At 48.5% G+C, this 25,438-nt stretch overlaps 13 protein-coding genes across 13 annotated transcripts; 6 read left to right on the top strand and 7 right to left on the bottom strand.

The window, feature by feature from the left end:
• Positions 1–58: 58 nt before the first annotated feature.
• Positions 59–543, top strand: N7478_005013 (uncharacterized protein; the record flags this gene model as incomplete). Its single annotated transcript, XM_056921227.1, has 2 exons — positions 59–212; positions 347–543. 2 exons carry the CDS (start codon positions 59–61, stop codon positions 541–543), a joined length of 351 nt encoding a protein of 116 aa, XP_056779264.1.
• Positions 544–1,239: 696 nt separating this feature from the next.
• N7478_005012 (uncharacterized protein) lies at positions 1,240–3,958 on the bottom strand (the record flags this gene model as incomplete). Its single annotated transcript, XM_056921226.1, has 5 exons — positions 1,240–1,571; positions 1,631–2,467; positions 2,518–2,794; positions 2,845–3,753; positions 3,812–3,958. 5 exons carry the CDS (start codon positions 3,956–3,958, stop codon positions 1,240–1,242), a joined length of 2,502 nt encoding a protein of 833 aa, XP_056779263.1.
• A 728-nt stretch (positions 3,959–4,686) lies between these two features.
• On the top strand, positions 4,687–5,813 carry N7478_005011 (triose-phosphate isomerase TPI1; the record flags this gene model as incomplete). The annotated part of the gene is made up of 5 exons (XM_056921225.1): positions 4,687–4,724; positions 4,823–5,102; positions 5,212–5,286; positions 5,396–5,723; positions 5,785–5,813. 5 exons carry the CDS (start codon positions 4,687–4,689, stop codon positions 5,811–5,813), a joined length of 750 nt encoding a protein of 249 aa, XP_056779262.1.
• Positions 5,814–6,119: 306 nt separating this feature from the next.
• Positions 6,120–7,643, bottom strand: N7478_005010 (mitochondrial distribution and morphology protein 10; the record flags this gene model as incomplete). Its single annotated transcript, XM_056921224.1, has 2 exons — positions 6,120–7,480; positions 7,547–7,643. The coding sequence occupies 2 exons, from the start codon at positions 7,641–7,643 to the stop codon at positions 6,120–6,122; spliced, it is 1,458 nt and encodes a 485-aa protein (XP_056779261.1).
• A 258-nt stretch (positions 7,644–7,901) lies between these two features.
• Positions 7,902–8,780, top strand: N7478_005009 (ribosome assembly factor MRT4; the record flags this gene model as incomplete). Its single annotated transcript, XM_056921223.1, has 2 exons — positions 7,902–8,095; positions 8,237–8,780. 2 exons carry the CDS (start codon positions 7,902–7,904, stop codon positions 8,778–8,780), a joined length of 738 nt encoding a protein of 245 aa, XP_056779260.1.
• Positions 8,781–9,598: 818 nt separating this feature from the next.
• N7478_005008 (U1 small nuclear ribonucleoprotein 70 kDa) lies at positions 9,599–11,017 on the bottom strand (the record flags this gene model as incomplete). The annotated part of the gene is made up of 4 exons (XM_056921222.1): positions 9,599–10,293; positions 10,394–10,508; positions 10,555–10,682; positions 10,756–11,017. 4 exons carry the CDS (start codon positions 11,015–11,017, stop codon positions 9,599–9,601), a joined length of 1,200 nt encoding a protein of 399 aa, XP_056779259.1.
• A 224-nt stretch (positions 11,018–11,241) lies between these two features.
• On the top strand, positions 11,242–11,803 carry N7478_005007 (mitochondrial 54S ribosomal protein mL43; the record flags this gene model as incomplete). Its single annotated transcript, XM_056921221.1, has 3 exons — positions 11,242–11,280; positions 11,357–11,439; positions 11,512–11,803. The coding sequence occupies 3 exons, from the start codon at positions 11,242–11,244 to the stop codon at positions 11,801–11,803; spliced, it is 414 nt and encodes a 137-aa protein (XP_056779258.1).
• A 772-nt stretch (positions 11,804–12,575) lies between these two features.
• On the bottom strand, positions 12,576–13,629 carry N7478_005006 (putative RING finger domain protein; the record flags this gene model as incomplete). Its single annotated transcript, XM_056921220.1, has 2 exons — positions 12,576–12,728; positions 12,787–13,629. The coding sequence occupies 2 exons, from the start codon at positions 13,627–13,629 to the stop codon at positions 12,576–12,578; spliced, it is 996 nt and encodes a 331-aa protein (XP_056779257.1).
• Positions 13,630–14,289: 660 nt separating this feature from the next.
• Positions 14,290–16,103, bottom strand: N7478_005005 (pre-mRNA-processing factor 19 family protein; the record flags this gene model as incomplete). Its single annotated transcript, XM_056921219.1, has 5 exons — positions 14,290–14,750; positions 14,816–15,279; positions 15,350–15,791; positions 15,847–15,891; positions 15,965–16,103. The coding sequence occupies 5 exons, from the start codon at positions 16,101–16,103 to the stop codon at positions 14,290–14,292; spliced, it is 1,551 nt and encodes a 516-aa protein (XP_056779256.1).
• A 199-nt stretch (positions 16,104–16,302) lies between these two features.
• Positions 16,303–16,850, top strand: N7478_005004 (DUF4604 domain-containing protein; the record flags this gene model as incomplete). The annotated part of the gene is made up of 2 exons (XM_056921218.1): positions 16,303–16,327; positions 16,402–16,850. The coding sequence occupies 2 exons, from the start codon at positions 16,303–16,305 to the stop codon at positions 16,848–16,850; spliced, it is 474 nt and encodes a 157-aa protein (XP_056779255.1).
• A 409-nt stretch (positions 16,851–17,259) lies between these two features.
• Positions 17,260–20,806, top strand: N7478_005003 (GTPase RIA1; the record flags this gene model as incomplete). Its single annotated transcript, XM_056921217.1, has 6 exons — positions 17,260–17,322; positions 17,389–17,409; positions 17,490–18,421; positions 18,470–19,996; positions 20,050–20,372; positions 20,427–20,806. The coding sequence occupies 6 exons, from the start codon at positions 17,260–17,262 to the stop codon at positions 20,804–20,806; spliced, it is 3,246 nt and encodes a 1,081-aa protein (XP_056779254.1).
• An 886-nt stretch (positions 20,807–21,692) lies between these two features.
• On the bottom strand, positions 21,693–22,400 carry N7478_005002 (exosome non-catalytic core subunit CSL4; the record flags this gene model as incomplete). Its single annotated transcript, XM_056921216.1, has 1 exon — positions 21,693–22,400. The coding sequence occupies one exon, from the start codon at positions 22,398–22,400 to the stop codon at positions 21,693–21,695; it is 708 nt and encodes a 235-aa protein (XP_056779253.1).
• A 571-nt stretch (positions 22,401–22,971) lies between these two features.
• vac8 (protein anchor VAC8) lies at positions 22,972–25,075 on the bottom strand (the record flags this gene model as incomplete). Its single annotated transcript, XM_056921215.1, has 6 exons — positions 22,972–23,303; positions 23,391–24,140; positions 24,199–24,444; positions 24,499–24,612; positions 24,674–24,794; positions 24,908–25,075. 6 exons carry the CDS (start codon positions 25,073–25,075, stop codon positions 22,972–22,974), a joined length of 1,731 nt encoding a protein of 576 aa, XP_056779252.1.
• Between the last annotated feature and the right edge of the window lie 363 nt (positions 25,076–25,438).

The raw sequence follows: 25,438 nt of genomic DNA, 5'->3' as shown, positions 1-25,438 counted from the left end.
TTTCTTACTTCCCTTTTCTCTTTCTTTAGACTCAACACGTCTTCTCTCAACTGTCAAAATGCCCGCCGTGAGTTATCATTCAGGGCCTGATCAGTTTATACTGGGTAACGCTGATGAGAGAACAAGAAGTTTGTGCTATCAGGAGACTGGAGAAGCGGTGGCTTGGATTATGCATACACCTTCGAAGACTCGCCTACGTGGATCCCCTCTAGGTATGTCATCCAGCTTCAGTGGCAGGGTATCAAGAGTGCCCTGGATACTAATTTAACGAATCTTAATAAGTGAAAGGATGATATCTCAAGATCGACAAAAGAGGCTATATCCGTCACAGTGTCACTCTCTTCAGAGCGGCCGGGATATGTGAATTACTTCCGGGACGACACAAGGGATGGAGTGACAAGCGACAAGTGGAAATGGACGATGGATATCATTTATCTTTTGGACGATCCAAAAGTACGGCCCATTCAAGTCCCGGTGTCCAAGCCTATAACCTTCGACGATTTGAAGAGATCAAAATATGGCATGGATGCTCCGCTGTTCTGAACCGTTCTGGATGTGCCCCGATTCCTGCCTTTGACGGCATTACAAGGACCCTCACGCCATTGGTCACTTTTCTTGAAATTTCGACTATCCCACAGTTTCCATCCAGTCATGGTAAGTGAACATCGGATCTCCACACTGATTTCCCTGATCACCTTGATAACCATGAAAACAGATGGCATCTACCCGAAACCATCGATCTGGCAATACCTTTCGCCAAGAGGTGACCACTCTTCCTACCATGTATATACAGTCCTAGTGCTACAGCGCCGATCACGCCCTGAATTGGGTCTTATGCTATAAATAGTCCAGATCATATGGAGTAATCAATTCTTGCAGATGTGCCCACCTAAGTACAGGTAGTTTGGAAACCAAGACTAACTACTTCATGCTTCCATATAACCGCTACTTCAGTAAAAACAAGTGTAAACATAAGCCAAATTACATATGTACTACCAAGTGAAGTAGATAAGCAGCTTTTTCAATGTCTATCTCATGCCAGTGGGCTTTGGAATGGACAAATATAAGTTGCAAGAGCAGTCTCTGTATTTATTTTATGGGATCTTGAGAGAGACCGTGGCGAGTATGATCTAATCTAGCAGTAAACGCCATCCAGAATGCAATGCAGTGCCATGCATGATAATCCAGAACACCTAAAAAGAGGAAGAAATGCCAATACATACCCTCTTGCATAAATAATCAATCATCATCACCGCGAGGATGCTTCCTAGTTCTTCGTCTAGAGCCCCATCCTACATCTTCCATTTCTCTCGCCTCCCCAATTAATAATGCAGGATCAGCCGGCTTGGGCTTGCCAACCAACTTTCCTGCGTCACGCAGGAATTCAGCTCTCATAGCTGCTGCATCCGCATCCTCGTAATCCAATTGTGTCATCTGGGGCTCAGTATTCTCTTCGTCCTCGTCTTTTCCATCGAGCGCAGGTTGCTTATCAGCTAAGAAATCAAATTTTCCACCGCTACCGCTGAACATCGACGACAGACTCTGATCATTAAGGACATCGATGCGGCTATCTGCGCGCGAGAGAGATTCTCTCTTGTTTGGTCGTTTGTCTCTATTGCTGAGCCTATACCATCGTCGTTGAGTGTGTCGACGGAGCTAGCTCTGGATGGTGCACCGGTGCTCTCGAGGGCCTTGGTGGATGAGTGAGATGGTGCGCGGCCGAGAAGAGGCTTCCGTTTTCTTCGATTTGAGAACTTGTCGTCCTCTGTGCTTGTTGTGCCTTCGCTCTTTTGGCGGATTTTTGCTGCTTGTGCTTGCTGGAGGAGTCCTTTGAGCGCAGTGTCTAACGCAGAGGGCCCGGCCGGTTTGGCTTGGTCTTCTTCGGCTTGTTTAGGAGCAGCGACATCAGTGGTGGAATCGCCTTCTGCTTTGCTAGGGGATGGAGATCGAGAGCCTGGTACAGAGGCCTGTGGCGCATTATCTTCAGCGTCTTTCGAAAAGCCGTCGTCAATTATTGGCATCACGCGGTTGCGATTATTCTTCACAGACTGCGCTTTTTCGGATACTTCTTCATTGGTAGAGTCTGGACTAGTCTTTGACCCTGCCTCCTGTCCTTTTTTCAATTTCTCGTCTATAGTTCTTTCGTTCGCAAATGCAGCGCCGGGCTTTTCTACAGTCCGCTTGGCTTGTGATATTTGCTTTTGCACGATATAAGGTTCCAGTGGCTTCTTTTGGCCAGCCTGAACGGATATCCACAGCCACTCTGCAGAAACGGCTGGGACACCCCATCCACTAGTATGCCGCAGTTTGTCTGTGCTTGCGGTTTGTGGGTCATTGCAAATCAGGACAGATGCCTGCTGTGTGAGCACTTCATCGTATGTCGCTCCCATCAAGGCCACGATTTTGGAAACGTGAAGAAGATCAATTCCTGCGAACCCGGTAGAACATACTCTCATTTCCGCAAACCCTATTCCATGTCTTAGCGAAATTCGGCCAGAGGATCTGGTAGGTACTTACCTGGAATAGGAAATATAGGAAATGGTGTGCTAGCAACGTGGGATTCGGGAGGTATGAGTGCGCGTGCATGCAAGCACTTTTCAAGCCACATGTCTGTAACAACGTCACATTCGAATGCCATTTCATCCGTTGATGGAACTTCAGATCTTGGGGTCTGGTACGGAATCATAATGTATAGGCCCTGGCCCGTCTTTGGAATACTTGGACGAGAGAACTCGCTCAGTGATTTCACACATTCTGCTCCATTGAATCCAAGATGACGGTGTAAAACCCCCATCTATAAATTATTAGCTCATATCTTCAGTCAAGGAATCAATGACCGTTTACCTGTTTTGTTGAGAAGCCATGCAAATAGAAATAGAACCCGCCGAGAAAGCCCTCCGGGATTTTAGGTGCCAGCTCCTGGGGTTGACTTTTCTCCATAGTCTCGCCGAAAACAGACTCGCTGGCGAAAGATTTGGCTGCTTGAATAACAGTTCTAGGCGGTGGCGAGTCCATCTCATCTTCTTCCTTCTTATTCGAATCTGTCGTCTCCGCGTTCATGAAACCAGCCCCGATGATATCACCCCATATATTCTCATTCTGACCAACAAGCTTGGTACTTGCAGTCCGGCGTAGCTTCTTTCGAGGCCTGTTATCAGACGAGGGATCGCCGGACGCCTGCCGTTGTTTCGCTTTTTCCCCATATCCTCTGGGAGCAAGTCGATCCCATGCGCCAACACCTTGTTCATCGAGTGGCAGGGATGGATGATACTTTTCTTCATTTAAGGTCATACCTCTCTCAACACAATCGTAAAACCATTTTTCACTGACAACTTTAATTCCCCATTGTGTTGCGAACTTGTATTTTTCTCCTTCCGCATACCGGGCCACGAGGTGCGTAACGCTTTTAGTCAAGTCTCTTCGAAACTCTGCTCCATTCTCCATAGCAATATCATTCATTTTCGTCCGATATCCCATGTCTGACCAACCAGTAATGCAAAGCGTCAATCCAAAGAAGGTAGGTAGCTTATACTTTATTTCCAATGCCTGAATGTCGGTGTCCTCCCCCTGCATCCACGATTCGCGAACTGCCTCGATCCATTCTGGTTGGAGGACTTTGACATCGTTTCGCTCGCGTGCGACGAATTGGTATTTGGGGGAATCGGTAGCTCCGACAAATAGATGAGTGACTTCGTTGGTTAGATCGGGTCGTTCAGAAGCGCCCATTTCTTTTGCGACATTGAGAAGCCGGGTCTAAGTTGCAGGCACGTTAGTATGAGTCATGAATCCATGCAAGTATAACACTTCACACCTTTTTCTCCAACTGGACTGCAGTGAAGCAAATCACCGCGCCCGCGAGCGGGTGCTCCTTGTCTGTGAAACTCGAGTGGTTAGGAATCTGTATATGGGGCTCACGAAAGTCGCCATACCCGATACTCCTGTCCCTGCCATTCTTCATGACTGGCAAGCCGCTTCCATTGCCTATCAACAAATCCAGCTCGAATTGAGGGTGTAGAGATTGATTGGAGAAATCGATTGTTAGTCCGATCCCGCGTCGCGATAGTGCAGGATCACGTGGAGCACGCGCCCCTTGGTTGAGGCCCGGAGATCTACGCTATGGCACGTTTGATTCTCAAAGTTAATTACTTTGGTCTGATAAGCCGTGGTCGATAAAGGGTTTTTTATTACTTCCTAATAGAAATAAAAATATAAAGCACTTTGGTTTGGTTTGCTCTGAGCTTCAAGTCGTTGATCTAGGGTAACGACTACGGGTAAACTAGTATATATCATGATCTATATATCAGGCCAACTTTGGAATACCAACGCAGATGTAATGAGTACATAGGTGATAGTCCAGGGCTGCGACATTTATCCAAGTCTACAGAGCACAGAGAGGTGCAGGGACATCCGAATGCCAATCATATCCATAATTTCAACTGGATGCTATCACCATGTACACACAGTATGTTCACCTGCAGTATGCAGCTCGCTCAATCCAATGACGATGGGACCGACCGGGATTACATCAGCCTCCCGATGTGGGTCCTGGTGGCTTGGAGCAGCAGATGTGCCCCTCCATTTCTTTTAAACGCCCGTTCCTCCCTCGTATTCTATCTCAACTTGTTTACTTTCTCTTTTTCTTCTTTTTTCAAATACCCCATAACATTTACTCTTAATCTATTCAAGATGGCTCGTCAATTCTTCGTTGGTGGTAACTTCAAGATGTACGTACTATCATACTACCCCGCGATGCTTCAGCATCTGCCCCTCCAAAGCAAGGCAAAGCACCTCAGAGCCATACAATTGACGCTTAAAAATACAGGAACGGTGTGAAGGAGAGCATCACCGCCATCGTTAACAACCTCAATGCTGCCAAGCTCGACTCCAACACCGAGGTCGTCATCTCTCCCCCTGCTCTGTACCTCACTCTCACCCGCGAACTTGCCAACGAGAAGATCGGTGTTGCCGCCCAGAACGTCTTCGACAAGCCCAACGGTGCTTTCACTGGTGAGATCTCCGTCGAGCAGCTCCAGGACAACAAGATCAACTGGGCTGTTATCGGCCACAGCGAGCGCCGTGTCATCCTGAAGGAGACCGATGAGGTATGGAAAACCCAACCCCGCGATCTATACATCCGTGCCCATCGGGCAACACCTAAACCACCACATATTCCAACACCAAAGCTTCAAATACTCACAATCTACTCATTAGTTCGTTGCCCGCAAGACCAAGGCTGCCATTGAGGGCGGCGTCTCGGTTATCCTCTGCATTGGTGAGACCCTTGAGGTACGTCATTCCCAGTTTCGGTTACCCGTTTTTTCGTCCCGGTGACCCACATCGGGATGCAACATGTTGGCATAACACCCGCTAACACCCGACTCTTTGCATGAAATAGGAGCGTGAAGGCAACAAGACCATTGAGGTCGTTACCCGTCAGCTCAACGCTGCCGCCAAGGAGCTCTCCAAGGAACAGTGGGCCAAGGTTGTCATCGCCTACGAGCCCGTCTGGGCCATCGGTACCGGCAAGGTCGCTACCACTGAGCAGGCCCAGGAGGTCCACGCTGCCATCCGCAAGTGGCTCGGAGAGAGCATCGGTGCTGAGGCCCAGGCCGGCGTCCGTATCATCTACGGTGGCTCCGTCAGCGAGAAGAACTGCCGTGAGCTCGCTACTCAGCCCGATGTTGACGGTTTCCTTGTTGGCGGTGCCAGCTTGAAGCCTGCCTGTAAGTTACTGTTGGATCTTACCTCTCTTTATATACCTAGTGCTAACGGCATATCTTCTAGTCGTCGACATCATCAATGCCCGCATCTAAGATGCATGTTCGGAAATTTGAGAAATATTTTGATACTCCCTCAGTGCCAGGACTGGTCGGCTTAGGTTAAAAAGCCACAGATTAACATGATAAAAGCTTTAAACGTCAGATATGTTGTCATGAAATATATGTACAATGTTGGAACCGCCCAGTATTTTCAGTTTGCGGTATTATCAAACCATGAGATACTATAAGTAGCACGTAGAGTACCCCACCAATGTATAAAGGATATAGTCTGCGTCGAGTGTAATGAGGCCTGCGCAAATAAAAATGACGCCAGCTTGACAGGATGTGGTCCAACACCCCTTAGGAGGAGTACATCACTGAAACCCCAACCCCACGCCAATATGATGTCCCACCTCCAGACATTGACCAGCCTCCTGAGGACGAAATATTCGGCGCCAGAGAGAATGAACCAGGGCCCAACCCGACACCTGCACTGACCAGAAGCTCCTTGACACGGCCTTCCCAGAGCAAACGCATGTTCCAGGACTGATCAACACGAAGCTTGACGACTGAATTACCAGCCTCGACGCCGTTATAATCATCATTGGATTGAACGGGCTCGGGATTAATCGGATCGGAGAGTGGGGGGGCCGGCGGAGAACCGGGCATCGAGGCAGAGAAATCATGCAGACGTACCTTGCGACGAGCCCATTCTAAATCTTCATAGGAGGATGCAGTAGATTTGCCCGCTCGGCGCCAAAGCTCGCAACCCGCAACCATTTCGCTTTCCCAGCTGTACACATTAAAACCAAAGCGAGAGCTGAAAGCAAGATTTGGCGATGCACGGAGAGAATAAGTTGTTGATAAAGAGCCGGTAATTGGAGTAAGTGTGACAGTTAATGTGTAAGGGAAAGTGGATATAGGGGCGGGGCTGCTGGATGAGGAAGATGTAGATGTAGACGAAGGTACTTGAGTCGCTGCTGGAAGTGTGCTGAATCGCAGACCTGTGGACATGCCTATCAATGAAGAAGTAGGCGAGTAATATGCCTCTGCACCGGCAGATAGGAGTGATAATGCAGGCGCGGCGTTGGCGGGCTTAGTTCTGGGGTCTGGTCCAAAGTTCCAGATACCGCGCCAGCCAAAGAGGGCATTATCTGTACTAAATAAGTACTCGTTGCAGTATTTTCCTGTGTCATGAGATAATTGAGCCAGCATCGATGCTTGTGGCGCGGACTTGGACAGTGGTGGTCCTTGGGTGGAACAGACAGCCAGACATAACTGCATGGTTGGAGACATTCTGCGCAGGAATAGTGCATTAAGAGTAGTGGGAGATGGGAGGTGCAATGATGCATGCAGCAGGGTCGCTTTTCGTTTTACTGCTTCATCTGTGGGATGGTTTCCATCCTTATTGTCCCGGGATGCTAAACGCGATCCATCCTTGATCCCTGGGAAACTGACTCCATCAAGAAGTGAATCCCACCCCCATGTTTCCACCGGTGCAACAGGTGCTTGAACTTGTCGATAACCGGGCGATATATTCCGTAGAGGAATCAAGGCACTTCGACTGGGGGTATTGTTGAAGGGGACCGTACTGAAGAGGTACGATACAGATCCATCGAGTAATCCTACTGTGCCGAGCGAATAGCTAGTGGCGAAATATGGCGTCGAAAGAGAAGACAGGCGCACGCGTAGTCGCTCAGGAGTAGAGAAATCGAGAATTGCTGGTGTTCACGTTAGTTGAGATCCCATTGACCCATTTCGAGTCGCATCCCTTAAAGGCGACTTACACTGGGACGTAGTAGTCAGCGACAAGTACGAATTGTCGCGGTTCCAGTTGGTCGCCTCCGAAAAGGCGAGCTGGATATAGTCCATAAAATCCAGCATATTCTGGACTTGGGACCGGAACCCTCGACTCAAGTTCACGGATCCCTTGAAGTCGCGTTTGATGCGATGATGATGTTAATAATGGGGAGTAGCTGCTTGCCCGATGGAGACTAGTGGGGGTGGTCGGATAAGCTCCGGAGCAATACTTTATCCGGTTATCAGCGAGAAAAAAAATATCAGCCAAAGCCACACTCGGGAAGCATAATAGATATAACCCAACGATTCACTCGATTCATTTTATACCACACATTCTTCATAATGCCTCGTTCAAAGCGCGCGCGCGTCGTCCATGAGTCCAAGACTGTCAAGAAGGACCACAAGGAGCAAACCCGCAGACTCTATGCCAACATTCGGGAATGTATGGAGGAATATGACCATCTGTTTGTCTTCGCCGTCGACAACATGCGCAACACATACCTGAAGGATGTGCGTGCCGAGTTCTCAGACAGCCGGTAAGTTTTTCAACAAGCTCATCAGTATCAAGGTTGGCATTGCAGACGTATTATATAAGAATATATCTCCGCATATATGCACAACCATGCTTGATGTTCATCCCCGCATTAAGATCGATTTATCCTAACTCAATTCTTCAGTCTTTTCTTCGGTAAGACGAAGGTTATGGCCAAGGCACTTGGTAACAACCCCGAAACTGAAGCTGCACCTAATGTGCACCGCCTCACCCCCTACCTGGCCGGTGCCGTCGGTCTGCTCTTCACCTCCCGCGCTGCTGAATCTGTCACCGAATATTTCGACACCTTCCGCCCCTCGGATTTTGCCCGTGCCGGCACTGAGGCTACTCGCTCCTTCAGCATCCCTAACGGCCTCGTCTACCAGCATGCCGGTGAGATCCCTGCCGAGCACGATGAGCCCATTAGCCACACCATTGAGCCTGCTCTGCGCAAGTTGGGCGTCCCCACTCGTCTCGTTAAGGGTAAGGTCATGCTCGAATTGACCGAGGGCCAAGAAGGTTTCCCAGTGTGCCGCAAAGGAGAAACTCTTGATTCGCGCCAGACAACCCTGATGAAGATGTTTGGTGTTACATCTTCCGAGTTCAAGGTTGAGCTTAAGGCTTCCTGGTCGCGGAATACCAACGAGGTGAAGATTCTGGAGCAGGGCGATATGGAAGTTGATGCATAGATGCACTGCTCTGCCTCTTGTTCTTGATAAAAAAGATTCTTGTGGGCATCTTTATGGAGTTTGGGGTGGGCGCACTATTTCATTTTCTTTCTTGTGGTCCTTTTATACAAATACATTGAACAATATTCCATATCTCCGTCTTTTATGTTTCTTTGTGAGACTTAGATCTCAGAATGATATGCCAACGATTTTGGATAGATACTTTAAAATTGGATATAAAGATTTCAACCGCTTGTCCTGATTTCCAAAAGAAAAACCATTACGTTCATTCGCTACCTAGCAAGATGACTCCTTCTGGTTCTTGAATTGGCCCTTACCTGGTCTTACCTCAAAACCATATAGTAAGTAGAATTCCATCCATCACGTTTTGGTGATTGTTTCAACTAAAATACACACTTACCCCCCTGAGATATCAAGGAACAGAAAAGGGAAAAAGAAAAAAAAAATTGATACAACCTGGACCAATTCACTGAAACACACATGAAGGAAAAAGATACCAACGGAGACGAGGAGAAAAATAAAGAAAAGGGGAGGGGAGTCTGTGGAATACATGGTCATTCCGAAGAATACTTGGAGTCGACTACCGGCGATTTATGTGCGAGCCGGGGGCGAAAGCAGCGTGCAGGCAAACCGGGTATAGACCTTTTTGAAGTGAGCGCAAGGCGATAGTTATGACCTGGACCATAGAAGACCTCTTGAATTCATGACTTCATCTGTTCTCATCCTACCCTTACCCATGCGGAGAGAGAAAGACGCGAGGCGGACAAATCAGGGATACCCACCAGCAGATTAGGGCTTGGAAGGGAGAAAATAGCAATTTAGTAACGTCTCCGGGATCGAGGGTCGTCGTGGCCATCGTCCTCTCGGTGTCGCTTGCGTCCATAATCCTCCCGGCCGCCAGCATACCTGTCGCGCTCACGGTCTCGGTAACGGTCTCCATTGCGGTCGTCGCGGCGGTCACGATCTCTGTAACGATCACCATCTCGGTCGTCACGACGATCCCGGTCTGGGGGACCATCCCGGGGCCGTACAGGCTCTCGATTGCTACCAGTTGCACCTCGATCGAACCTGTCTCCTCTATCACCACCACCATGAGAACCTCCTCTAAATTCGCCACCTCCTCTGCGGCCACCACCAGGGCCCGAGGGGGCATTGGGTGGTGGCTGTCCGCCAAATCCATTACGATCTCCCTGGTAACCAATTCCTCCTCGAGGACCGAACCGATCGCCACGGAAGCCACCACCTCCCCCACGGAAACCACCACCACCTCCTCCACGGAAGCCTCTGCCACCGCCAAAGCCACCCCGAAAGCCGCCGCCGTAGCCACCAGGTCCAGATGGAGCATTGAATCCAGGGCCACCAGGACGGATTGGCATTGCCTTGGTGTATCCACGGCCTCCTAGACCGCCACCAAAGCGACGAGGCTTCCAGCCCTTAGTCGTGCGTCCACGTTCCACATCGACTAGAACACGTCGATCCTTGATACGGATTCCATCCGTTTCTTTGTAGGCCGCTGAATATCGGAGTTTACTGTGTTAGCAATGATTCTTCTTACCAGAACACTAGACCCTGGAAGTACTGCAACTGCAGGCAAAATAATTTGGTGATTATACCTTTCATATCTTTCTCACGTTCGTAAACGATGAATGCGTAACCTTTGTTTGGTCTTTTAGCTGCCTTGGGTGAGACAGTGTCTTTGACGATACGAATCTGGAGAAATTCGTCAGACTTTATGCAAAATTGAAACAAAGAAATTACCATAGAGACATCTTACACGTTCAATGGGACCGAATCGGCCGAACTCTCGCTCGAGGTCCGATTCTTTCACTTCGAAATTGAGCCGAGCAACAAAGAGAGTCCTGTACGGGTCACCTCGAGCTTGGGGGTCCTTCTCGGGGTCAACTATAATCGTCAAAAACAGAGTCGAATGATTAGCCAGGAACCTTGAGCCTAGGTTGAGGTGAATGACACATACAGGTTTGCAAGCCTTCTGTCACCTGCTTCTCTAGCCTTTCCTTATTCTCCACCTTTTGGCGCCATTTGCGCTGCAGCCAGCTTTCGGTCGCATTGTATGGCGCCTCTTCTTCGAAATTCTTCGCTTCGGGGAGAAACTGAGCGACACCAGAGATGGTGCTCTTCGGGCAGTCTTCCGGAGCGCGGTCGCTGGGAGGGATGTAGCGAAGGGGTGGGCGTGGTTGGAACAGAGCCAACAATGGAGGGGGAAGTTTATCCGTCATTGTTAGCACTCAACCCGTCAACAGGTGAAGGGTGGAAAGAGAGAAGAGTGCACTGGATGATGGTTCCTCAGGAGAGTCGCGCTCTTGAGTCGTAGCAAGGAGCTTTGCGCTACAAACGCCGTAGCCGCATTTAGCGGATACTCACCGCCTTCACGTGTGCCAGAAATTGTGACACCAAGAAGGAAAGTTATCAGTCCCAATTGACATACATCCAAATCACAGCAATGCCAGTTCAAGGTTTACGGACGGTCGCGGCGGCCAGGGTAAGTCTCACTTTTGTTCCTCAAGGTTTCGTTAGGATGGGTTGGGGCGTTGCAGCTGACTTCATGGATCTCACAGAATGGTGTCGGGGCTTTTATCCTTCAATGCAAGCGTCTCGACTTTAACTACTGCACTCATGGTGGCAGCTCTCGCGGAATGCTGTAAGTCTCTTTGAATATCAGTGTTGCTTTAATTTTTTTTCATCCAGTGCACTAACCAATTGCCACTTCCAGCGCCTTCTTGACCCAGACCCTCCCTGATTTCGCCCGCGAAAACCCCCAGATTGAAATCCGAGTAGCACCTCGACACAACAAGCACCCTGTAATCAAGGGCCAGTACATCAACGGCAAAGAGAAGGCAATCTGTGTACGGAACATGGAGCCCGGCGAGATCCTTAAGAAAGCAATGATCCTTAAGGACGCGAGTGGAGACAAGTTGAAGCGGACTAAGAAGCCGGTGACGAGTCTTAACGAGAGTGTGCGTGGTATCTGGTCGCCATACCACGGTGATATGCGTGGTGTATAGAGTTCTGGGCGTTTTCTTGTATGATAGCATTTATTCCTGGCTGAGGCTGGGGTCTTTTCTTTCCAAGCGATGGAGCCTTGCCATTGCGATGTGTTGTATTATTGAAACTGGGCACAACTACTAAACCAGGACTATTCATCCTTTTCATCTTTTCAAAGCCATCCAAGCTTCATATGACGATATTATATCGCCGAGGTTGGCTAATTCATCAGCCCCCCCCACAAGCGGGTCTCTTTGTTGATAGATTTCCCCAATTTACCAAGCTGAAATGGACATGTAGCGGTATGAATTTATGGGAGAAAATTTGGAGAACTTGACTCTTCAAATTCATCGGAATATAAAAATGAAGATACATAACTTCCAAGTGCCTGTCTACTAGTATGTGCTTCCATCGAAGTACCTCGCCGAGAGCAAAGTAACTGTTCAAGCGGATACAATTGCTTTAGGTATCCCTACTACTATTCTGGGCGACTCTATAAAATAATGAACTAGAGGGATAAATCGTCTTATGAATGGATTCTGTTAAATTCTTGCGATGCTCTGCTGGGCTGCAGCAAGATCGCAGTAGCTTAATAACAATACCAATCCCCTGTAGTATGTATAAATGGCCAGAATCACAAAGAAACAAGAATGAAACAAACATGATGAGATAAAAAAATCAAGAACGCTAATAAATTCCATGCACCGCGGGTATCGACGAGAAAAACAGACTCCAGGTAGTCCATGAAAAATAACCCCCCATGCAATGTGATTCTAAAATTCGAGGATAGAATCAAAGATATAGATGGAACATAGCCGTTGGCGCACTGACCTGCTTACCGCAGGCATCAACTTGGCATTTAGAGAAAGGTTTCGTCTTTTGAGATGTGTTAATCTTGCGAGATTTAGACTTGGAACGATTCTCTGCGCATTCGCCACAATAAACCTGCAGGATATTAGCATATTCAATCCAACCAATTGAAAAGTATTATGATGTAACGAACGTGTCCGCATGTTTTAGCTACCCAAATCTCTTGCTTTTTCCCTTCTCCAATCCCCAATTCACATTCGCAGTTGGGGCAAATTGCGACATCTTCATCTCCCAATGTACGGGTAAATCCTTCAGGCGGAGGACTAAGTGCTTTGTACGTTTCGCGGCGTGTATCTTCAGGTCTTTCGGCGGGCTGTTCCATATCAAAGGCAGCAAGTCCATAGTCGAAGACTAGACCCTCGTCGATGGGGCTCTGGCCTAGAGCATCGTGCCCTAAGAATAATGTCTCTATGTCCTGCGGCATACCACGTGTGCCCATAGGTGGGCGGAAAGTAGCTAGCATCGATGGCAGAGACATTCCCTGGGGAAATGGTCGGGTCCGGCTGGGTGGGTGGCGACCCCGGGAGGCTTCAAAGAATGCTGTTTGGAACCTAGTGTCATGCATAGGACGTGGCCGTGGTAAGGGCTGTTGGCGTATTGAGGCACTGACAAACTGGACTTCCGGGCTACTAGATAACCCCTCTACAGGGTCATCCAGTTCCTCCAAGTCCACCACGTCTTGCGTTAAAATGGGCCTGCCGAACCGGGGCGCCCTTGCCGAATAAGATGATTGAGGATCTGTTATATGAGAATGGGTCGGTTGAGGTGGTGTTTCGGGTTCATTTGTCAAATCTATGATATGGTCTTCTTGATTTGGGGTGCCAGCTGGTCGTCGGAAGTCAAAGCCATCACGGGGATATCGTATGGGTGGCAATTGGGCGGACCGGGAGCGTGCAACTTCTGGAGGGGGAGGCGGAGGCGGGTGGAAGTGACGATACCAGGACTGCGAAGACTCCCCACTAGACTCTTGAGACATTTGGCGAGTTCGCTTGGAAACCAAAGAAAAATTATCAATATGACGGCTGTTCGTATTGGTGGACCCCCGCGTTTCTTTGAGGGCATTGCTCACCTTGGACCTGACGCCCAATATCTGGACGCCAGGTTCGTCACTCATATCAGGATTCGGGGTCAAAAATATAGAAGAATCTGGCATAGCCATGAGCGGCTCACCAAACAAACATGCATAGGAGGGCAAAAGGCACGTCAGAGGGTTGGCAGACATGATAGATCAATCACCTCAGTAGGCCCGAGTCCGAAGGCGGTGTGGTTGTGTCTGTATATTTAAGGCGGTCAGCAATTATGAAAGAAGGCGGTGAAATTAAAAACGTGGGGGTGCAGTGCAGAGGTAGAATTTGGGAAGGTTAGACGAAGTGACATTTAAGTAAAGCTTCTAGCAAGGCTTCCAGTGCGAAGAGACGTGCTTTGCGGTAAGAGAAGAAGAAAAGAACATCAAAGATATGAAATAAAGATGTCAAACTGTGAATTTGATAGGAAGTAGAAACTACTAGTCATTATTGAGAAATATGTGGATTTTCCTGCACCAGAGCTGTTGTGAACGCGATACAAACACCATGGCGAAAAGAAACAATAGAGAAATCAGATGGCCAGCTCTAAAAGTACATTTTGTCCTTATTGATCATGACTGCAGCACAGTTACTGCACCTCCCTCATTCAAGGCCACAATGCTCTGAGCTGAAGATCCCCAAGCAACGGCCACAGCTGGCACAGCACTCCGCAGAGGCTCTGACCACTCTTTTGAGGACTTAGTGAATTGTTGAACAGTTAAACCACTTGGGCCACCAGTCAGAAGGAACTGGCCAGTGTAGTCCCAGAAGATTGACTGGACCAAGCTGCCGGTGTCCAGCACCTTAGTTTCCTTGGAACTACGCAGGTCCCAAATCGAGACAGTGGTCGACTGGGCAGTTGCGGCAGCCAGGAAGGTACCATTCTCAGAGAAGAACAGGCTCTTCACAGGGGCAGACATCGCAAAGTCTGCAGCGGCGGCGCCACTCTTAATGTCAAAAATCTTAATCTGTCCATCGGCACCGCCAGCAGCCAGTAGATGACCATCAGGATGGAAACGAACGGACAGTAGAGCTACGAATGAAAAAAAGATATTAGTATGATAGTTAATGATATCTGCTGAGGGAATATTTGCTTACCAGAGTCTGTGAAGATTTGATTGATCACATTGTTCGTGGACAGATCATAAAGCACGTAACTCTTATCAACACCTACTGAAGCGACAATATCGCCTGTGGCATGAACAGCGACAGCTGTGACCTCGCCAGCATGAGAGCCAAAGCTAGCAGTCTCATTGCCATTTTCAAAAACCTTCACTGATCCAGTGGCTGATCCGACAACAGCCTTGTTACCAGCCCATGTCGCATCGGTCACAGTGCCATCTGTCTTCAGAGTCTGGACCACAGCTTTTTGAGAAATCGAATAAACACTGACCGCACCATCAGCACCACCGACCAATGCAAGATCACCTGTGGAATCGATGGATAAGGCACGACCACCTGGGCACAGAGGTTCGGAGGATTCAACGGGTTTGTATGCGGAGATAGCATCGCTGGTAGCCCAGCTCTCGGGAACAACACGCTTGCGTCGGGTCTTCGATAGACTATAAAATATTTCAGATCAGTATACCATTCCCATAAAAAATGTGTTGAATCGTGGGTAATTCGACATACGAAGCTTGTGTGCTCTCAACTCGCTCCAACACCGCCTGGGGAAGACCTGCAGAGTCGACCTGCATGGCATCACCACCTGAAGCGCCCCGAGTGGCTCCGACGCTAACCTTTGACAAGGCATCGCGGGCCTCGTCCCTCTCCTGCGTCAGGCGCGCAATCACGCGCACAGCAGCATCATGTTGGTATAACGCGGTACTAAGCTCACGGCGGGTCTGCGCAAGGTTTTGCTGAATAGTATATGTCTCTAGAGCTAGCGCATCCCATTCTTCCTGAAACACACTGAGAAGCGAAGGAATAGATGTGAGGGTCGGAGGCCGGGGGCGAACGACGCGCTGCGACTTGATATCGACTAGCTCTTCAGTGGCGAGCTCTTCGCCATTGACAGGGTCCTTTCCATTCTCGGCAACATATGCTTCAATCAAGCGCTTCTCAAATACACTGCCTATATGGACGTTAAAAATATAATCGGCGCCGAATGGTGGTAATTCAGAACATACCGCTCTTGGGAGAGAGGACAGGCACTTGCGGAGCCTCTCCAGAGACTGTAGGGCAATTTCGATTAGAATCATGAAACCCAGGAATAAGTATTGTATCGATTAATGATTCGGAACTTACTTGCACACAGCATGATTTGATTGGAGAGGGTTGAGGTGAGGTGAGGGAAAGGGTGGATGCTGAAGAGCTGGGAAGCGCGAGGCGGTTCCCTTGCACTTTTCGATGTATCCCAATGTGGCTTAGCGCCAAGTGAGCTCATCGCGGTCTTTTGGCGCTTCGGAGCTGCAAGATTCATCCAACTTCATGAACAGTTCATTGCCTGCTTTAATAAGAGACTAGAAGTTTTCGAAATCAATGGCTTGAGATACTCTATTTCTTGCGATTTCTGTTCTGTTCCAGAAAGAATCTAGCATGAGTCTAATCTGAACGCAGCCAGCTACTACAGTGAGGTCGCAAATATGCCAAACCCCAAGTTTGCCTACGGTATGGCCCTCACCTCTTTAATTTCATCTTTCTATTTAGGTATATCATTTCTAATCACGGATTGCGGTTTATAGAAGCAAAGGAGCCTGCATTTCTCCAAAGATTACGGGGCCAGTATGGCAGCGGAGATACATCTGGCCGCCTAGAACGACCTGCGGCACGACCTCGAAAACTCAAAGATCCCAAGGACGAGGAAGATGACGCTCCTGTATATATTGACGAGGAGAGCAATGAGGTTATCACAAAAGAAGAATACAAGGTGCTAGCACAGGGCGACGCTGCGAAAGAGGACCAGGCATCCATCGACGATCTACCAAAATCCGCGGAAGGGGAGACAAAAGAAGCAGAAACGACAGCCAAACAGAGCAACCTCACAGAAGTTGGTGGCCAGAGAAAGCGAAAACAAGCTAAAGTGGTGGGAGAGGAGAATAAAGAGGAGCCCGAGGAAACGCCCAAGGTGGTAGAGAAGCCTCGCAAGTCTAAGAAAGCAAAGAAAATCAAGCTCTCTTTTGATGAGGAGTAGAGAGGGAAAACTCCCTCTAGTTGCAAATCCATATATTTAAGATACCCAATACAATTAAACTTCATTTTAATTATTGGCCTATAGAAACCTTGGAACCGGCGTGATTCACCATGAGTCAACGGGTGTAGCAATACGAGTCATAGTGCATGAATAAGTCGTTCAGATCTAGACAAACTTTGAATCAGACAAATGAAAGAAAACTAAATTAATAAACGCATAATGTTCCTATATACTATTGTTCTGTCGGCGCGTACACAATTTTTGAACCGCACGTTGGTTATCGGCCCAGATTCGACCCTGTAGTATTTTCCACTGCAACTTTTTTTTTTCTGCGGCGAATCTTCTTCCTCCACCTTTTGCCTCAACTTCATACATAAACCAGACTTCTGATACCGGTACATCATATAAAATGCCGGTCGTCAACGTCGACGATTTAGTTCGCTTACAGCGGAAGCCCAACGACATTCGAAATGTGAGTGCTATGCCCCTCCATCCCACTATCTGATGTCAGGGCCGCAGTTATACTAACTCAACGCAGATCTGCATTCTTGCCCACGTCGTAAGGACCCAGAACAAGACAAATCCAGTCTTTAGAAGGCACTTCATATGAATGCCCTACGCTAACATGTAAAGCTATAGGACCATGGCAAAACCTCTTTGACAGACAGCCTTATAGCCACTAATGGCATCATCTCGCCCAAGCTGGCGGGCAAAATTCGCTACTTGGATTCTCGTCCAGACGAGCAGCTCCGCGGTATCACAATGGAATCATCCGCTATTTCGTTGTTTTTCTCTATGCTCCGTCGTTCTGCACCTGATGCAGCCCCTGTGCCTAAGGAATATCTCATTAATTTGATCGATTCACCAGGTCACATCGATTTTAGCAGTGAGGTGTCGACAGCATCTCGGCTTTGCGACGGGGCTGTCGTCCTCGTCGATGCTGTGGAGGGAGTTTGCAGTCAGACTGTTACCGTTCTTCGCCAGACATGGGTTGAACAATTGAAGCCCATCCTGGCTATTAACAAAATGGATCGGCTTATCTCCGAACTTAAGATGAGTCCCAGTGAAGCATTCGCGCACTTGAGCAGACTGCTTGAGCAAGTAAATGCTGTCATTGGTAGCTTTTACCAGGGAGAGAGAATGGAGGATGACTTACAGTGGCGAGAGCGTATGGAAGACCGTGTTAATGCCTCTGCTGCCAAATCTAAGAAGCAGAACTTGGATGATGAATCAGTGGCAAGTATCAATGAGGCCACCGAGTTTGAAGAGCGAGACGATGAAGATCTCTATTTCGCCCCGGAGAAAAATAATGTTATTTTCTGTAGCGCTGTCGATGGATGGGCTTTTACGATTCGACAATTCGCTGCAATTTACGAGAAGAAACTTGGTATTAAGCGCACGGTGCTTGAAAAGGTGCTTTGGGGTGACTTTTACTTGGATCCCAAGACCAAGCGAGTACTGGGCCAGAAGCATCTGAAAGGTCGGGCTTTGAAGCCCATGTTTGTGCAGTTGGTGCTTGACAGCATCTGGGCTGCCTACGAAGCCACAACTGGAGGTGGAAAAGGAAAAGGGTAAGTTATGTATGAATTTACAAAGAAGATTTTGCTAACCATCCCCAGTGATCCTGTTCTCTTGGAGAAGATTACTAAGTCGCTAAACATCAACATTCCACCTTATATTCTGCGCTCTCGTGACCCCAAGAACATTATGACCACACTGTTCTCAGCATGGCTTCCATTGTCCACCGCAGTTTTGGTATCTGTGATCGAATATCTGCCTAGCCCCCAGGCTGCGCAATCTGCTCGTCTACCAGAGATGATTCAATCGTCTCCTGGCTCGGACCATATCGCTGAGAATGTCAAAGAAGCCATGGTGAGCTTCAAAACTGGCCTAGAGGAGCCCGTCGTCGCATATGTCAGCAAAATGGTGGCCATTCCAGAGAGTGAATTGACTTCCAGCAGAAAACGAAGCGGTGCAACCATGTCGGCTGATGAAGCTCGGGAAATAGCTCGCCGTAAACGAGAGGAGATTGCGAAGATGCAAGCTGAAGCTAGGTCAGGAAAAGAAGATGACTTTGAGCGCATAACATCAGCATTCGAGAATACCTCTTTGATCAGAGAGGCCGAGGAGCCAGAAGAGACTGGTGAAAAAGAAGACCCAGACCATTTGATTGGATTCGCTCGACTTTATTCTGGAACCCTCTCAGTTGGTGATGAGATCTACGTTTTGCCACCAAAATTCTCACCAGCCAACCCTCATGCTAGTCCAGAGCCTAAGAAAGTCACTGTGACAGACTTGTATTTGCTTATGGGCAGAAGTCTGGAGCCACTTCAGTCTGTGCCCGCTGGTGTAGTCTTTGGAATTGGAGGTCTCGCAGGCTATGTGCTCAAGACAGGAACACTGTGTAGCCAGCTGGAGGGAAGTGTCAACTTGGCTGGTGTCTCGCTCAACACTCCACCCATTGTGCGTGTTGCTCTGGAACCAGCCAACCCAGCCGACTTGGGTAAAATGATCACTGGTCTTCGTCTCCTCGAACAAAGCGATCCCTGTGCGCAGTACGAAGTCCTCCCCAGTGGTGAGCATGTCATTCTCACTGCTGGCGAGTTGCATCTTGAACGCTGTGTTAAGGATCTTCGTGAACGATTTGCTAAGTGCGAAATTCAAACTGGCGAGGCAATTGTTCCATACCGTGAAACTATTGTCAATGCCTCAGAAATGGTGCCTGCAAAGAACCCCGAGTTAGGTCGTGGCGCTGTCCTGAGTGTTTCCCCCTCTAAGCAAATGACACTTCGTTTGCGAGTCGTACCTTTGCCCGAGGCAGTCACTGAGTTCCTCATTAAACAGGGTGGAACTGTCAAACAGCTCCAGTCTAAGAAACGTGCGGAAGGAAAGTCAGATGACGAGACAACAGAAACTGTTCAGGCAGTTGATTCTACAGCAGTTGATGCTGCCGATGAAGCTCGCGAGGGCGCTATCCTTTCCTTGACCGAGTTCCGTGATGAGCTGAACAAGGTCTTCGACGAGGAGGTCAAGGAAGACAAGGAGCTATGGAAGAACGTTGTCGACAGAATCACTGCGTTTGGACCCCGGAGAATTGGACCTAATATCCTTGTTGATGCAACCGCTGTAAACACCTGTGAAAAATTGTGAGTCCAGGAATACCAAAAACTATACTTCAAACACTAACATCCCACCCCAGCCTACTCGATGAGCCCAAGCAATCCAGTGCGCCATTCGAGGGCTCTGATAATCAACAAGCCCTGCTCGTGCGCGATTTCAACGACAAGATTGCATACGCTTTCCAACTCGCGACAAGTCAAGGTCCTCTCTGCCAAGAACCAATGCAAGGTGTCGCCGTTTTCCTCGAAGATATCTCTGTCCAAGCTGGCAACGACGAATTAGACATGGGCCGTTTGACAGGTGATGCCATCAGACTTGTCCGTGAAGGAATCACCCAGGGATTCCTAGACTGGAGCCCTCGAATCATGCTTGCGATGTACAGCTGTGAAATCCAAGCAACGAGTAAGTTACTCAATACCCTCAAGTCCAAGCTACATACCTAACACTCTTATCCAGCTGAGGTCCTAGGCCGTGTATACGGTGTCATTACCCGTCGCCGAGGACGTATCCTCTCCGAGATCATGAAAGAAGGAACCCCCTTCTTTACAATCATTGCTCTAATGCCCGTCGCTGAGTCCTTTGGGTTCGCAGAGGAGATTCGTAAACGAACCTCCGGTGCGGCACAGCCACAACTCATGTTCGCTGGTTTTGAAGCGTTGGATGAGGATCCTTTCTGGGTTCCTGCTACAGAGGAAGAGTTGGAGGATCTCGGTGAGCTTGCGGATAAGGAGAATATCGCCAAGAGGTATATGGATGCTGTGCGGCGAAGAAAGGGACTGGTTGTCCAGGGACGGAAGTTGATTGATGCGGAGAAGCAGAAGACGCTGAAGAAGTAGTTCTTTCAGGATGTCTTGTTCGTGTCCTTGTTTCTATGAATACGTACAGTGTACACTGAATATAAAAGATTTCATTTTTGATTGATTTAGCTAATTACCACTGGAGTTTGACTAGGTAGCTAAATGTATGATACAGTATGTAACCACCCCGAGATCAACTTTCTAGCCATAAAATTTGAACAAGAAGTAGTAGAGGGGTGGTTCGCAAGGATGAGAGTCCCGCGCGAATCCGAATGGAAAAACCGTCAATATCCCTCCAATGACAAACACAGCCCGACATAGAGTGGTCTCGACCGTGTATACTTAGGAGGTAAGTGCCCAATGGCAATCTACGAAGCAAAGGATGGAGCATAAAGATACTCAATCCATCCTGGAAAGGAGCAGAAGGCTAGATGTCCCTGGAAAACGCTGCCAGTTAACGGGAAAGAGAGCCCGGAGTCATGAAAATTTTCCTTTCATTTATAAACTTGATGGGTATCACATATGGTTTGCGGAGATTTAAGATATTTAACCTCCGCTGCAGGTTTGGTACATGCATGTAAATGTCACCGGCGGTAACAAACTTTGACGGACAGTGTACTGCCCGGAGAGATAACTCGGTGTTACCTCGCTAACGCAGAATCCTGGCGGAAGCGGGGAGGTAGGCGACACGTTCGTTTGACTGGTCGTTTTAGAGCGCCAAAATTGACGTGTGAATCTGGTGCATGCTTTGATCATGATAATGGTGTCAAGGACAGATTCGAAGGTTATTATAATCCTAGCATAGGATTATCCGCGTACATGGACGGGAGTAAAGCTCGATAGCGGAATGATAAAAAATTTTCACCCCTGAGAGCGGTGAGCAGAATTGGTAAGATCAACTAATAGGTTGATCATTTCCAAAGCCTCAATAGGGCCTCGCAACCTTTCTCAGCTCAGAAGCATTGGTGATAGGATCCCGCATCTCCTTCCAACTAACGGGGAACATCATATTACCTCCCTCACTGCGGGCCATAACCACACCAAGATCATTCCGCGAAGTAGTAATGTAGTAGAAACTCTGGTCACCGAGAGAAATGACGGAGCCACGAACAATATCACCAACACGGAACATCTCATCCATAATAACACGGTCCTTCTCAACAGCACGCACGTCTTCCTTGCGAATCAAAGCTTGGAACCGTAGTTCATCAGTTGTGCTGTGATTCTCTGGATTTGCAGCCGAAGTCAAGATGGAAGCGATGTTGTCATTGTCTGATGTTTGAGCAGGATCAAGAGAGTCTTCGTCTAGAACAACGAGGATGGAGACTGTTGCTTGACGTTTTTGGACGCGGGTTACTCGTGCCAGGACAATGGAGTTCACAGCTGGAAGGGTGTTGTAGCGATCCTTTGATTTTGAAGTTGAGGCAAGGTGGGGTTTTGCGGGAATTGTTCGTGAGACTCGCAGTATAGATTTTGTTTGGGTGTTTGGTTGGGCGGGATCGAGGATGACGGGGCCTGCGATGGAGGCGTAGATATTGGATTGTTGAATGTGGGTTCCTGGACCGGCTGTGTATTTGGATGCAGATCCCAGGCATTGACCTGGGATTGCTACTTGTGGGAGGGGTGTTGTCATTATGTTAGCCCTGGAGGGCGTGGAAGTTTGGAAGTTGATGAGTTTCTGAATTGAAGTGGGAAGCAATTTTTTGTTGGAGCTATATGACCGGAAATATGTTTCACCGCCTTGGGTATCCGCTTTGTTACGCAAGTCTAAACCGCTTAGCCATACATCTACAAGGTGCATAGAGCACTCGATATTCCTATGACCGTTTATGTTTTGATTTTTTGGGACTCTCCATGCTTCGGACGATTTAATTATGAAAACCCATATCTAGCATGAATACAAGGTGTATGCGTAGCAACACTGAAGACACAAGAGCACCGACCCAGAAATATGATGGACATGGGATGAAGGTGAAGGGGAATGGAGACATAACAAAAGGCCCTCATCACTCCAAATTCCCGCTGTCAAGAAACAAGAAGAAGAAGAAGAAGAAGAATAAGGAGAAAACCAGATCAAAAGAATCAAATGCCCGTACTAACACCCAGGAGAACAACGGGGAAAGTCATGTAAGAGAGGGAATGGCCAAATTATGAAAGGACCGAAAAGAAGGGACTAGCGCTCGTTAGAATGTAGAACTTTGAACCTATGCTTCAACTAGGGTTTGCTTAGGACCCGATCCTAGTAATTCCAAGCACCGTCGAGCAAGAGTAATCACTTCTCCCTCGCCATCTTCACCGTCTTCTTCGTCGGATTCAATGTTCTTGTCTGAGATCGACTTCACCATCTGTATAATCTCGTCTGACTTCGATATGTACCCAATGAGACTCTTGTCGCCAGATTCTACCAGCTGTAGAAGAGTCCAGATGGCAATGTGCTGGAAGGTCGGGTCACCACTCGCAAGGAATCGCTGCAGATAGCCATGGATACCTCCATTTGGTTCTGTCCAGTTGCGGACAAAGATGGAATAGTCGCCCACTATATTATCAATTAGCAAATTGGACGAAAAGAGGGAGAAAAAAAAGTAGCTTAAGTCACGAGACATAGTATAGAGTCGTAGCATACCTTTAGAAGAAAGATTGCCCAGGGCAGCAGCACTGTTGCCTTGAACCTCGACACTCTCAGAGTTGGTCAATGGAATCAAGACATCGAATACACCGAGATTCAGAAGATGAGGTTTTAGGTCATCACTGAGAGCAAGCACAGCAATCGCGGCAGTCATTTCAGACTGAACGGTGAGTGGGACTCGAAGGACCAGATCCTTGCATTTCTGAACAGCGCCAGCCTGCAAGACTAGTTCCTTGTTGCGATCGGAGCTAGCTGCAAGGTTGCGTAGTGTAGAAATAGCATGGCATTGGATTTCCTCATTGTCGGTGGTGCCAAGCAAGTCGACTAAGGGCTTGAGGAAGCCTGCTTCAATGATAGGGGACTCATTGAGAGGGTGGATGGAAATGTTGCGGATACAAGCAACGGCGGAGAGTATCAAGGGTAGGTAGGAAGATTGGAGAAGTCGGAGAAGTGGAGAAAGTCCTTTGGCCCTTACAATCTCCAGTTGATATTTCTCATCCGAGGCCAGGTTACGGAGGGCGAGGGCAGCTTGACATTGGACCTTTGGTGTAGACGAATCCATGAGATGAACCAATGACTGGACCAGACGCGACTCAGTTTGGGCCAGTCGTTTGCGATTGGTCGAATCGACCGCTATGTTGCTCAGTGCAGTTGTACAGTAGTATTGGACATCGACATCGGGGGAGGATAGGAGGTGAACGAGAACAGGAATAGCGCCAGCGTTAACGAGTTGTTGTCGGTTGTCATCTGTACCTTATGTTAAAAATACACGGGCTGACAGGTCAGAGGACTCCAGGGAGCTTACCAGAATGTGTCATATTGAGCAGCGCACCGGTTGCATTACGTTGAACGCGCATATCTTTAGACTTGGCCAGTCGGATCAGTGGACCCAGTGCTCCCGATCGAGCGATCTTGGCCTTGTTCTCTTCGTGTGTGGCTAGATTGGTGATACATCCCACAGCATTACACTGAACTTCCACATTTGGCGACATCATCTGGCGGATCAGAGGGGCCAGCCCTCCGAGGGCGACAATCAAGACTTTGTTTTCACCTATATTGGGGTTAGCGACGGAGTCCGTATGCTGAGATTTGGGACGACACAGACCATTGACAGCAAGGTTACCCAGGGCAGCACTGGCAGCACGCTGGACCTCAAGATCGGAGCTTTGTAATAGGAATAGAATAGGTTCGAGGGTATCACGATCGACTTCGCGGACATCTAGAAAAAAAAAGTTGGTTTAGTGTATTGCATCACCAGCGCAACTTGCGTCATCGCGTACCTCGTTCTGTGATTTCGGCGAATGTCAAACTCGCACTTCTTTGTAGATCGATATTATCGGAATATACCAAGGTGCTTAAAGCTCGCAACGGTTCTCCATTGAAGAAGTCTGTTTCGGCGCGCTGTGTACAGGGGTTAAGACGGAACGGTTAGCTATGATTCAAGACGATGGGAGCTTTGTCTTGCCGACCGAGAGGCATTCGACAGAATGGTATTTAGGAGGTAGACCACATACATTTTCTAAATATGCCAGGAGGTCCGAGACCGCTTCTCGTTCATTGTCCGCCAAGGTGGTTTCGTAGATGCCATCTCGGGAACGGCCAGCCCCGAGACAGGCGGTGATATGACACCATCGGTCGACGGCCGACAGGCACGACAAACAGGTGGTCGCGAATCCACTCATGCCTCCGTTCAACAGGTCCGCATCAGGGCGTGCAGTATAGATTGAAGAAGGAGATTGTCGAAGGACTGCGGGGGAAGAAAAGCCTAAGAGAGGGCCTCAATAGATGGCTGGGGGGTGCGGAAGCATGCGCAAGCTTTTTCGGGATGGGAACACAGATGCAGGCGCGTGATAAAGTCTCGAGTTTGTTCTTCTCCGAGGATGGGTAAAAGAAAGATTGTGTTGATACAGGACACCCTACAGAATATCCAGAAAGAGGGGGGGGGGGAGGGGAGAAGGAAACCGTAGTAAGAACAAGATGGGGGGTGTAGAGAGACAGAGAAGGAGGGGAGGATAGAAGATGGTGCAGGAGCTTTTGTCACTAGT

This window comes from Penicillium angulare (assembly GCF_028827245.1).
Source record: "Penicillium angulare strain IBT 27051 chromosome Unknown utg000004l_segment0_segment0, whole genome shotgun sequence".
NCBI lineage: Eukaryota > Fungi > Ascomycota > Eurotiomycetes > Eurotiales > Aspergillaceae > Penicillium > Penicillium angulare.
This window is presented reverse-complemented; position numbering and strand designations above follow the sequence as displayed.